At 40.3% G+C, this 13071-nt stretch overlaps 2 protein-coding genes across 4 annotated transcripts; both read left to right on the top strand.

The window, feature by feature from the left end:
- Positions 1-959: 959 nt before the first annotated feature.
- Positions 960-4779, top strand: LOC102717487. 3 transcript variants are annotated; one of them, XR_001551644.1, is made up of 5 exons: positions 960-1058; positions 1202-1281; positions 1559-1643; positions 1721-3383; positions 4648-4779. XR_001551644.1 is itself a non-coding variant. In XM_015843288.1 (5 exons), the coding sequence occupies exons 4-5, from the start codon at positions 1723-1725 to the stop codon at positions 3130-3132; spliced, it is 1218 nt and encodes a 405-aa protein (XP_015698774.1). In that variant the 5' UTR covers positions 960-1058; positions 1202-1281; positions 1559-1643; positions 1721-1722; the 3' UTR covers positions 3133-3597. The 3 variants fall into 3 exon arrangements, 2 of the variants coding, with proteins under 2 accessions (XP_015698774.1, XP_015698773.1); XM_015843288.1 differs by lacking the exon at positions 4648-4779 and having other exon boundaries at positions 1721-2829; positions 3022-3597; XM_015843287.1 differs by lacking the exon at positions 4648-4779 and having other exon boundaries at positions 1721-3597.
- Positions 4780-7872: 3093 nt separating this feature from the next.
- LOC102717208 (probable galacturonosyltransferase 13) lies at positions 7873-12937 on the top strand. Its single transcript, XM_015843227.2, has 6 exons — positions 7873-8400; positions 9625-9683; positions 9775-9930; positions 10612-11199; positions 11579-11881; positions 12224-12937. Exons 1-6 carry the CDS (start codon positions 8163-8165, stop codon positions 12512-12514), a joined length of 1635 nt encoding a protein of 544 aa, XP_015698713.2. The 5' UTR covers positions 7873-8162; the 3' UTR covers positions 12515-12937.
- Positions 12938-13071: the final 134 nt, after the last annotated feature.

The raw sequence follows: 13071 nt of genomic DNA, 5'->3' as shown, positions 1-13071 counted from the left end.
GGTGTTTCGTGGCAGCAGGGGACGACATGTCCTCTCCGTTGTCACTCGGTCACATCGTATTCGAGATTGTGAGCTCGGCGCAACTATGGCCGCAGAAGCGGGAGCATCCAGATGGGGTGGGAGGCCTTGTTTGCTCCGACTCCCGCGTGTTGTCGCCAACAAATCACCCATCGGAACCAAAGAGAGAGTATACCACCGTGGTCACCGGTGAGCGCATAGGGAGGAGGAAAAGAAATACAAGAGTATTTTTTTTATCTACAACAATATTATAGCGTACAAAAACTTATTAAGGGGCTGTTTGTTTAGAGGGACTTATCCATAAGTCACTCCACTTTAGTCTCTTTTAGCCTCTAAAGTACCAAACATGAGGGACTAAAAGAGACTAAAACTATCTAGATCCATAAGTCTCTAGGGGAGGTGCTAAAAGGGATTAAGAACCTATAGTACACCTACTCTACTACTCTATGTCTATAGCTATGTGCGTGTGATGTGTACTATTGAGTATGTCATTTAATGAGATTTTAGTCTCTTCAAACAAACAGAGTAGGACTAAAAATAACTTATGTTTTAGTCTTAGAACTAATTTTTAGTCTTAGGACTTATGAAAACAAACAGTACCTAAGAGTAAAAGTATAGTGAAGACAAAATTCAGAATAGTATTCTAGCGAAACCTAATTTCGATAAATTTTCGCTTGCCCAACTCTGCTCTCGCTTCCACAACCCAAAACCCGCCGCTTCCACGGCTCGCCGCGGCGGGGCGGCGTTGTCGCAGCCGCAGCGGCAGGCAGGGATGAACCCAGCACGCAGCAGCGTCCACGTTCGTCGGATGCCGCGGCCTATAAAGAGCAGGAGCGCCCCCGCGCCCGCGCTCGCGCGCTCGGTGCCCGTTTACACCGAGAGAGGAGCTCCAAGGAGCGCGAGGGGAGGAGGGGGGGGGGGGGGGGATTAGGGAGCGCCATTCCACTTCGCCTGCGAAAGCGAAGGAATTTCCCGCCAAGAACCTGGAAACCTGCGAAGCTGCCTGGGACCTGAACGGCTGAACCTGGATCAATCTGAGGGTGGGGTTCTTGCTGTTCTTTTGGTTGCTGTTCATGGTGGTCTGGGTTCCAGTTCTTGATCTTGTCTCTGCGTTCTTGGTTTTGTTTGCCTGGTTGGTTCGATGAATCGATGCTAATGCGTCGCGTGCGTCCGTTTGTTTCAGCTGTTCGGGCCTGCAGGATTTTGCCTCTCCTGACGAAGCTGATCGCCTCCCGAGTTGGCTAGAATCCCCCGCGCATTCAGGTACAGATTCCGTGCCCATCCTATGATCTAAAGCTCGAGTATTTACCGTGTAGATTCGATTCACATTGCAGTGGCTACTAGGTTAGTGCTGTCTTTTCTTGGTTCTGTGATCAAATGGTGCCTCCGTGTTTGGCTAAATGGTTGAAATAAAGCAACAAATCGCTATTGGTTCAGTTCTTGAGTTGTTGTGTTCATGCCAAGAATATTATGCAATGAGCCAATCTTTTGGGTCGGTTCTGTGAGTTCTTGCTGATCCATTTCTTTGTTCTTGTTTCAGGAGCAAATCGTTAGTGTTACCTTGAGAAATCTGATCGTTTGTTCTCTTTCTTAACTCATCACAGCATGGTGTTCACATTTTGCAGGTTATTGCTTGATAAAGTTGCTTGCTTGTTTAATCCTCCTTAATTGATCACTCTGACATGACCTTGCTGTGATCCAGAGATGGCTTCTGATGGTCCTCAATGGCACTTCTGCCAGTTTTGTGGCAAGGGCTTCAAGAGAAAAAGTAATTGGTCAGAGCATGAGCCGCTCTGCAAGAACAAGCCCGACGCTCAGGGTGGCACAGATATCTTGAATTTTCATGTACCACGGCGAAAGCGATCTGCGCTGCCAGAACAGCATGTGATGAAAGCGGATCGGCCACCCGAAGAAGAGACAGATGTTTTAGATGCTCTCTTGCTTCTCAAAGAACAACCTGCCTATCCTGGAGAAACTGAATTTTCTGATGATGAGCCAGCTGCTAATGATCTGAGTCAGGTGCTGACAGCGTGCTCTGATGATAGATCATCTTCTGTGGATTGTTATGGAGGTGATGAGAGGAGGGTCAATGTGCATCCCAATGTGGTGGTGGAGACGGATGATCTCAGCCGAAATGTTGGTTCTCGGGGTGTCACCAATTCTGTTGATGATTCTGATGTGATTCAAAAGCAGAAAAGGAAGCCTGATCTCAGTATTGCCGATTGCAGGGACCTTGTTGAGATGCAACGGCAAAACATGAAGGCTGATATCAATATTCCCGGGCACAAAGATTCTTCTGCAATGCAGATGCAAAATGAGACAAAGACTGTCAAAGATGGTGCTGATATCAATGTTCCTGAACACAGAGTTTCTTCTGTGATGCAGATGCAAAACGAGAAGCTTGATCTCAGTCTGCTGCGTCACAATAACAGTTCAGATAACGAGGTATCGACCCTCAGTGACAGCCCTATGGATGATTCCAATGCCCTGGTTCCAACTGATACAAACTTGAATAAGGAGACGAAGACTGTTGATATCTATATTCCTGAGCACATAGTTTCTTCTGTGATGCAGATGCAAAACGAGAAGCCTGGTCTAGATCTGCTGCCTCACAATAACAGTTCAGATAAAGAGGAATCAACCCTCAGTAGCAGCTCTATGAATTATTGCAGTACCCTGGTTCCCACTGATATAAATTCAGATAAGGAGACGAAGACAGTCAGTGGTGATCAAAATGCAGCAGATGTTATGGGCACATTTGTTGTCAGGTATTACAGGCGCAGGAAGAAACAGTTGCAGAACGATCAGGAGGCGTCAACGGTGATGCATTTGCAAAACGAGAAACCTGGTCTAGATCTGCTGCCTCACAATAACAGTTCACATAAAGAGGAATCAACCCTCAGTGACAGCTCTGTGAATGATCGCAATGCAGCAGATGTTAGGGACACATTTGTTGTCAGGTATTACAGGCGCAGGAAGAAACAGTTGCAGAACGATCAGGAGGCGTCAACGGCAACATGGCCAGCTACAGTACCACCAGGTTTATCTTCAGAGTCACAGAATTTGTTTGAGTCAGCATGGATTACGTCTAGGCTAAAGGGATTAGGCTGTTAAAATCGAGTCACAGGGATAAATGTTAAGTCTTGGAGATATTCCCTTGATCTATAAAAGGGAGAGCAGAAAAACAAACAAGTTAGTTCAGGCGTGTTTCAGAGCCTCTTCACATCCACCGGAAACCTGTGTTTAGCCAATATCCTGCACAAGAGTAGAAGTGAAGTCCCTGCTGACTCTTGCAGTGAGAAAGGAGGTCCCTGATTCTTCTTGAAATGAAGCCTGAGGGTGAATTCTGAAGTGCAGCCATGAAGGTTGGTTCAGTGTGAGCCTACATTATTTTGTGTTTTGTCAAAGTTTTGATGATTTTTTGATTCATCAGTCTGAAACTAAAGACTTGATCTTCCTCTACTGGTATATAGTAGTTATAGGCCTTCTCATAAGCAACAAATGTACATACTTCTCCATTCATTCACGCTTGCTTCCATACTGAAGCAGTGCTGTTTACTTACATGAAATCGATGAACATTTTACTACTAATGATGAGTTCTAATTCATTTTACTTTGGCTTTACTCTTCTCTGTTTCTGTAAATGTTGATATAGTAATGGGCCTAATGGCATGGTACCTGCGTACAAAGGGCTGGTTAATGTGTGTGCAACTTGGGTTTTGCTTGGATTAAGGCAACTTTGATGACCTTATTGTTTTCCATGTCATGTACTTGATCTATGAATGTGATATTATGGTTTTGTTCTCTTTTCTTAATATCTTGGATACATGCTGGAACAGTTTTCTTCAGGTTTAGTAATGCACTTCTTAGCATTTTCTTATCATGTTCTGTATATGCTGATGTATCTTGAAATGATTGTTGGGTAAATATATGCCAATGGTGAAGATGTTTGGTGCTCTTGCACTGTGGTACTGAGCCTATTTGTAGCTTGTTTATACTTACCAATTAGTAGCAGTTGGTGTTATATATACTTCTCGGTTACTAACATCCAGTAAATAAGAAACTTCAAAAAACATCCAGTAAATAAGATGCGAGTTTGGTCTCACTAAAAGTTGGTCATGTTTTGCTGCTACATCGGTTCTGAAAGCCATTTGCTGCTATCATGGTATGTCTTTGCAGTAGCTTCCTTTTCTGATTAGTTTATATAACCTCATCTCATCTAGTTGAGTAGGATATGCAGTGTTAGATCTAACGATCAAAAATAATTTGGTACATGAGATACCGGTATCTCGAGATATTTTTTGTTATTTTTTGTTAAACTAGAGTAAATCTCTAATCGATTAGGTGCCTTCTTGTCAAATTTGATTAGTTACCAATGCACTCAGTTTAGATGAGCTCATTTCAAGCTGTAGCTCTACCTTCTAGAAAGAGAAAAAGCATAAATAAGTTATGATACTATCTGAGGTCAGTATTTGTACCACAGCTACAGTGATAATCTCAATGCTGTATTTAACAGAGAATTAATGGAAATATGACACTGGATCAAAATGGCTTGCTTTTTCCATCCTTGTTCACCACTCTTAGGATCACATATTTATGTTGCCTGTTCACGCAAATGTGGTATTGCAGGGAGTGCATATGCTGCTTACTACCTAGATGCAGAAAGAAATTGATTCTCGCTTTTGCCAGAGTGTAGCAGAAAAGGGAAGAACTGATGCTCACCATGTGCATAGATTGCTCCAAGTAATTATGTTCCCTCAAGCTAGGCCAGAAGACATTACCAGAGTAATTGCTTTGCTTAGGCTAACTTCACATGTATCACGTGATATATATTTTTTTCCCTAAAAACGCATTCCCTTGGTTTTTATTATTTGAAGCAGTTGGCTTTTGCGTCTAATTCGCCTCATTCAAAAATTTATATAATTATTAATTATTTTTTATAATTTGATTTATTACTAAAATGAGCTTTAAGTATGACTTATAATTTTTTATTTTTACGCAAAAAGTTTGAATAGGACGGACTATCAAATGTAGATCCAAAATTTAACATCGTCAAATAAAAAAATAGAGGGAGTATATGATATATGACACACTTTTTTTTGAAAAAAAAAGTTCGAGGTCAATAGGTTTTGGTCAAATTTCACGATAGAGAAATCCCAAGTGATTTTGTGTGTTTTATGTTCGGCTCTATAATCTCTCCAAATTCAGCCTTAGCTCTCTTTGTCTTTCATTTCTCTATAACCATCATGCCTGGGTTTTCAGGCAAATATCTTAAATAAAAATTCAGGTGAGGAAGCTCTCGCCTTTGATGACCTTTCGAACATAGGGTTTTGGTCCACAAAAATATGATTGGCATGGTAGGTCAAATCCTGGGTTCCCAATTGAAAACAAGTCAAATTTTGTGAGTGCATCAAACAAAACACCTAGGGTGTTTGGTTGTAGGGGCTAAAGTTTAGCCCCTAGTCACATCGGATGTTTGGATACTTATTATAAATAGTAAACGTAGTCTATTAATGAAATCCATCCATAATAATCTTGGACTAATTCGTGAGACGAATCTAATGAGCCTAATTAATCCATTATTAGTCTATGTGATGCTACAGTAAACATTTGCTAATTATGGATTAATTAGGCTCAAAAAATTCGTCTCGCGGATTAGCACTCATTTATGAAATTGGTTTTTTTATTAGCCTATGTTTAATAATTTAAATTAGTGTCCAAACATCCGATGTGACATGGGGCTAAAAAGTTTAGCCCCATCTAAACGACCCCTAATCCTACATTTCCATCTAAACATGACTCAAATGAGTGCTCCATACCACATTCGTAGCCCTCAACTTCTCGAAATATCATCTGGTTAGAATATAAATTACGCTAGCCAGAGAACAAACATAGCGTGCACACAAAAATCATGGGGTGATTGTGTGGCTTCCTGAGGAAAAAAGCCAAATGATATTTGTAAATAAAAAATAATTTATGAATAATAGTTTTATATATATGTGTTCCTAGCGATTTATAAATTAAGGCTAGAAAAATAAACTATAATAAAAAAACACCAAAATCTACTCCAAATTTAAGGTGAAAAAAATAAATTTTGGCTTATAAATACAAGCAAAAACAAAAAGATAGGATTGCATTATTTGACAACTTATCCCCAAACAACATCACATTTTAACCCAGTCATAACATTCACATAGCACTTTGCATTTAATCTCTTAATTATCGTTAGCTATTATTCCCTCCAATCAGAATATTTAATATTTAGAACTTGATTCGATCAAACTTTTAAAACTTTAACCATAAATAATCCTCAACTGCTCAATTAAACAAAATAATATGCATATATTTTCCTGAAAAAAATTCTAATATCATAAACTTATTAGATCTTGTAAACTTATTGTAATATGTAATTTCTAGTCGGAATTTTAAAAGATTGATTAAATCTTATTTTAAACGTCAAATATTTATGATCTAACAAACCATATTATAACATTTGGTTGCATATATACGTTCTGGGCGTAAAACCGGAATTTAACCATTTTTCTTACAAAATAATACAAATTAGGTAGTTGGTTTGTGTAAATTTATAAAAGGAAAAAAAGCTAGCAGTAGCATGCCTACCAATAATACTCCTACCACGTGGGCTGTGCTAGTTGTATGTAAGCAATGTAGCCATCTCCTTCCTGGAAATTCCTGAAAGTACACCCTTTGTTTAATTGTTTTCCTGTTTGACATTATTGAATTTTACGTCCATATTTAACCACTTGTCTCACTAAAAAATTATATCAATATGCTAAACTATAAACATGTTTAAAGTACTTTTAATAACAAAACAAATCATAACCAAACAACTAATAATTATATAGATTTTCCATTAAGATAAATGGCTAAACGTTAATCCTAAAAGTTCAAAGTTCAAGTAAAAAAATATAATCCCTCTGACCTGAAAAGACGCCCACTTCATATATATCTATGCGAAGCTAAAAAAACTAAAATATCATTTACCTTTTTTAAGTCCCAATATATTTATCCACTGATTTTCAAATTTAACGTATTTATCTATAATTTACTGAACTCACGCACATTTATTGCTCAAACGTAGTACTCTCATTTTCCTATATTATAACACTTTGTGAGTTTATCTATGTATTTACATGATGTCAAAAAATCTTATAATATAATAGATATGTAATAAAATATTTATTAGATAAACAAGAGAATCCGACCAAATATCGAAACGACTATGGGACGGAATCCCGTTTAGATGGATTTCTTAAGATTCAATAGTATAGACAACTACTAGCTCCAATCCATCTATAGTCAATCTAATAGCCAATTCATACAATAGTTACCTACCAAAACATTAGTACATGGTCTCACATGTCATATACACACTGTGTTTTGGAGTTCGTATGTAGCTGGCTATAAATTAGGAGCTCACCTCTGTTCTCTTTTCCTTCCTATCTCTTTAAAATACGTTTATATCTCTTTAAAATATATTTATAATTGGCTTATAGTTTACTATTGTACCTAGTCTAAGAAAATAAATCATTTTAGACGGAGCTAGGTAGTAGTAGCAGAGTAGCATTCCATTCCATGCCCGGTTGGGTTTGACCCGACCCAACCACGCAACAACACTCCGACCCGACCCGGCCTCTTCTCCTTCCTGCGGTCTTCCTCTCGTCGGGGTCAAATCCCCCCTCCTCCTCGCCGCCGCCGCCGCCCGCCCCAATCCCCCGAGCCCCAAACCCTTCCCTCCCCGCACGATCCCCACTTACCCACCCCCACCCCTCCTCCACTGCCTTCTCCCTCCCTCCCTCCCTCGCCCGCCCGCCCCCGCTGCGCGCCAGGGGCCCGGAGATTTCTTGATCCGGGGGGAGTCGAAGAGGAGACGCGGCTGGAGTAGGCGGCGGGGTGGTGGTGGGGGTCGATCGCCTTGGCTTTCTTCGGACCGAGCTGCGGCAATGCCGGATCCGGCCGGCCCGGCGTGCCCTGTCGGTGCCTCCGCGCTGTCATGCCGTCTCTGAGCCGCGTCGTTGGCGGCGGGGACCGTGGATGCGCGCCGGCTGCGGAGAGGACGACGACGACGAAGACGAGGAGGAGCGAGCAGCGGGGGCGGCGCCCGGCGGCGGGGCCCAGCGAGGATGCAGATCCGGCTGTCGCCGAGCATGAGGAGCATCACCATCTCCAGCGGCGGCGCCGGTAGCAACGGCGGCAACGGCCATGGCCTGCTAGACTTGATGAAGCTCAAGGCCGCCGCCCGCCACTTCTCCTACCGCACCGTCTTCCACACCGTCCTCATCCTCGCCTTCCTCCTCCCCTTCGTCTTCATCCTCACCGCCCTCGTCACCCTCGAGGGCTTCAACAAGTGCTCCTCCCTAGGTACTCCACCCCCCCCCTTCTACTCCCCTTTCTTGCAAATGGTGCTGTTCAAATGGCCTACGGATCTTTACAGCAACCTACTTAGTTTGCTACCTCTTCAAGACTTTATATAGTTTGCCTCTAGATTACCTCTACACCGGGGGATGGTGTAATGCGCGTGCCGCACCGTGAATTATGCAGCTTGGTGGGTAGATATCAACCAGAGGGCTCATAGCTTTGTCATGTTTAACCTAAATTCATGAAATGGAGAGCATGCTTTCGCTTTGGTGGTAGATGACTACTATCACTTGCCGTCGCTAGAATATTGTGGCCCCCTATTTAGGCCTCGTATTTTCGTTGCATATTTGCTTAGTTGGCCGCGTAGCTGTTTCCCTGGCTTACCTAAGCTTCCAAAACCGCTTATTTTAGCCTCCTATAGAAAAAGGTTACTACAAAGCAGGTTGTGTACTGTTACCACTTATCTCATGATATAATGATTGCTTATATCGCTTTTATGTGTGATGACATTCATGATTCAAAATAATGTATCTTGATGGTTCTGTGAGAAATTAGGCACTTTATTTTTATTGCCCTAACATTTTTGTAACTAAGCTGTCAACGTGAAATATATGAAATGCCGCTTGCTTTCTATGCTAAAAGCAGGAACAACTTTCACCATTTATGCTTGGAGAGTTGGAGTTGCTAAAGCAATCAGAATACCAAATTGTGCCCAGCGAATGATTTTATTTGTTCTAATAAGTCATTTGTCTGGCATAAGCTGTTATATATACCTACTTGGTTTTTTGTCATTTATATGGACCGGAAATCTTGCCCTATGCCATTTTCATATGTTGGATACCTGAATTCAATACTGTAGCAGACTGTTTGTCTCTGATTTTAGCAATGTAAATGGTAGTGATTTCCTTGTTGGGAGAAAAAGGACTGCTGATCTTTTTAGTTCTAAATGTGTAACAGCATTTAGTACAAGCTTACTTTTTTTCCTCAATTCAGGGCTTAAACAGACATTTCCTAACCTTATGGTGGTTATCTGGGCCTTTATGTTAGCTCTGTTTTAGTCGGTGCCTATGTTGTTTTTTTGTCATGTATCAATGATTCTTTATCTACTTATCTCTCCTTTTTGTTGTGGCTCCTGATCCATCATACTCTTCATTTGTTCAAATTTGTTTATAGTTGAAATTTGTTTGGTCAGTGACTGGTTATTAATTCATGAGTTGTTGCTATCAGATTGTTTGGGCAGACGGTTAGGCCCACGCCTTCTTGGTAGGGGCAATGATGGCTCAATGGTACTAAATCTCCTTTGACATTTACCTTTTTTCCTTTCAGTTTTGAGGATTTCCTAAGTTTCTTATTTGATTTCTTTATTCTAATGTGCAGAGGATCGTGAGGGATTTGTATAGGGTGCTTGATGAAATAAATTCTGAGGAAGTACCTGTTGATCTAAAGGTCCCAGACTCTTTTGATGAATTTATCTGGGACATGAAGAATAATGATTATGATTTAAGGTCATTTGCTTTTAGGCTTAAGGCCACGGTAACTAGCTTCTTCCTCCCCCCCCCCCCCCTAAAATCATTGAACTAGTAGTCATCTTATCTTTTCAGTCCGAACATGTCAAGTTTCTCAAATGGGTTATTTTGGTGCTGAAACTTATATTAAAATGGACATCACTTTTGGATTTCTTTCTTCATAATCCACTGTAAAGCTTGTGTCACTTATTGGGTAATATTGCTGGTTATCTTTGAGTAGCAGTGATGCTATTGTGTTGGATGGTGATGGACAAACTGTCTTGTCCAGGCAACTTTTTTTCTCGCTATTAATTAGGAGCATTACATGCTAAAATTGATAGCTTCCATATAGCTAAAGATTGAATGTGAATGCATATTTTAATAGTGAAAATAAATAACTTGTTTACACCAATAAATGCAATATTAGTACTATCTAATGGCTCTCAATTTCTCATCCTTCTAAATTTGCACTTGAGGGTCTCCAACTCCAAGTTAAGTATTACTTCCGTTCCAAAATACAAGTTAGAAATGCTTATATTTTGGAACAAAAATTAACCACTGAAGTGACTAAAAGGGAATCTCTTGACATCTCCTTAATCTATGCCAAACAACCTAGAAATGCTTATATTTTGGAACGGAGGTATCAGCTAATATGCATCTCTTGTTCAGCAAGTACCTTTCTTTTCATTGCCTGAATCATTTCATGCAGATGGAGAGCATGGATAGGGAATTGAGAACCTCGAGGTTATCGGAGCAGTTAAACAAACACTATGCAGCAATTGCTATTCCAAAAGGCCTTCATTGTCTTTCATTGCGTCTAACTGATGAATACTCATCCAATGCTCTTGCAAGGAAACAACTCCCGCCACCGGAGTTGATCCCTCGTCTTTCTGACAACTCCTATTTCCACTTTGTTTTAGCATCAGATAATATCCTCGCAGCCTCAGTTGTGGTTACTTCAACAATTAGATCATCATTGAAGCCTGGCAGGATAGTCTTCCATGTCATTACTGACAAGAAGACTTACCCTGCTATGCATTCATGGTTTGCTTTGAATCCTCTGTCTCCTGCCATTGTTGAGGTGAAAGGTGTTCACCAGTTTGATTGGTTGACAAGAGAAAATGTGCCAGTTTTTGAAGCTATAGAAACTCAGCATGCAGCCAGAAGTCGTTTCCATGGAAATCACCTTGCAAGCACCAGTGTAGGTGATACCCCAAGGGTTTTTGCTGCCAAGCTACAGGCAGGGAGTCCAACATATACTTCTGTGCTCAATCATATCCGAATATACTTGCCTGAGGTATGCTAATTTTTTCTAACTTATTTTCAGTACAGTTTCGTCAGCTTTTGCATAGTTTAATGAACACTTAAGGATGTGTAATATGTAATAGAAAGCTGAGGTGAAGCAATGTCAACAGGGTCGAAGTTTTTTCCCTTGTTTTGATTGTAAATAATATTTGTGCACATTCATATTTTCTTGTAGAGTCTGTAATAAACAACAATTTGTAATGTTCCATGGTTAGTGTGACGCAAGTTTCTTTCATTTTTTTAAAGTTTCTGAACTTTTCCTATAACTTACAGATATATAGTGGTGCAACTTAGTATTTTTTTTTTCAATCTACATTTTTTTCCTTGAAGGTCTAAAATCAAATAATAACACTTGCACTCTGTGACAATAGTTGTTCCCAGGCCTCAACAAGGTTGTATTTCTTGATGACGATGTTGTTGTCCAGCGGGACTTGTCATCGCTTTGGGGTATTGATCTAGCTGGGAAGGTAAATGGAGCTGTTGAGACCTGCAGAGGTGGAGATGCTTGGGTGATGTCCAAGAGGTTCAGAAATTATTTTAATTTCTCCCATCCCCTTATTGCCAACAACTTCGACGCTGCAGAGTGTGCATGGGCGTATGGCATGAATATTTTTGACCTGAGTGCATGGAGAAAGACAACTATTAAAGATAAATACCACCATTGGGTCAAGGAGGTAAAACATCTATGCCATTACCTTTTCATACATACACCGCAGTTGCTAATCACTTTTATATTGTATCCTTTTTTCCATTGTATAGTAATTAGGTGAATAGTTTCAGCTATTGGAAGTCTAATATGCCATATACCCTTATTTATATATGGCCATTGAACTGTTATAAACTTGGGAATTTTCTCTTGATTGCTTCAAAAGGAATATGGAATGATGCTGGATACATTTTATGAGCATACAGCATACATTTGAGAGCTATGTTTGGTCCTTATTTTAATGTTTCTAAATACATTCTGATGTGATTGAGCTACATTGCCTTATTCATGCAACCTTCTTTCTCTGCAGAATCTGAACTCAGACTTCACACTTTGGAGGCTTGGAACATTACCACCAGGCCTTATAGCATTTAGAGGTCATGTTCATCCTATTGACCCATCATGGCATCTTTTAGGCTTGGGGTATCAGGAAAAGACTGATATCCCTAGCGTTCAGAAAGCAGCAGTCATACATTACAATGGGCAAAGTAAACCATGGCTGGATATTGGTTTTAAACATCTCCAGCCATTTTGGACAAGACATGTGAACTACTCGAATGAATTCATAAGAAACTGTCATATAATGGAGCCTCAGTTATAGATTGGTGAGATATACACCATTCTATAAAGTAAAGGCGTAAATTATGGAGTTAAATTCATTATTTTGGAGACCAATACCAGATAGTCCAGAAGGATATCCACGAAATGCTCTCTGAACAGTAATCCGGAGCTGGTACACGAGCTGATGGAGGATATTTAATGAACACAAAGGAAATACGTTGTTCCTGTTTACACTAGGATCTCTTTCCCTTTATTTATTCCATTTGTATCATAGCTCATGAAATCACAATATTGTTTAGGATGGTTCTTTTGTATTTATTGGAGCAATATAAAATTGCCTGATTTGGCGGGATTGATAGTAGGCCCATCGCTATTGTAATTGTTGGATCCAGTTCACCTCATGGACAGCATATGGGTCAGATTTTGATTTTGCAAAGCAAGCCCTGTACATTTGCTTCTTGTTCCTATGCCCTCTTGGTCATCTGGTATGATGCACTGGAGACGCCGGAATTGGATTATTACAATTACTGTAAATCTGTATCTCCTGTTATATCTGTTCTTGACTATCTCAAACAATCTCAAGTTAGTATATGTTGA

Source organism: Oryza brachyantha, chromosome 12, assembly GCF_000231095.2.
Source record: "Oryza brachyantha chromosome 12, ObraRS2, whole genome shotgun sequence".
Taxonomy (NCBI): domain Eukaryota; kingdom Viridiplantae; phylum Streptophyta; class Magnoliopsida; order Poales; family Poaceae; genus Oryza; species Oryza brachyantha.
The sequence above is the reverse complement of the archived record's forward strand: the minus strand, read 5'-3'. Positions and strand labels throughout refer to the sequence as shown.

Bases quoted from the DNA above. Each gene is read 5' to 3' on its own strand.
- LOC102717487 (XM_015843287.1), top strand. From the start codon at position 1,723: ATGGCTTCTGATGGTCCTCAATGGCACTTCTGCCAGTTTTGTGGCAAG.
- LOC102717208 (XM_015843227.2), top strand. From the start codon at position 8,163: ATGCAGATCCGGCTGTCGCCGAGCATGAGGAGCATCACCATCTCCAGC. The intron at 9,684-9,774 runs GTACTAAATCTC...TCTAATGTGCAG, and splicing joins GGGGCAATGATGGCTCAATG to AGGATCGTGAGGGATTTGTA. The intron at 11,200-11,578 runs GTATGCTAATTT...CTGTGACAATAG, and splicing joins TCCGAATATACTTGCCTGAG to TTGTTCCCAGGCCTCAACAA.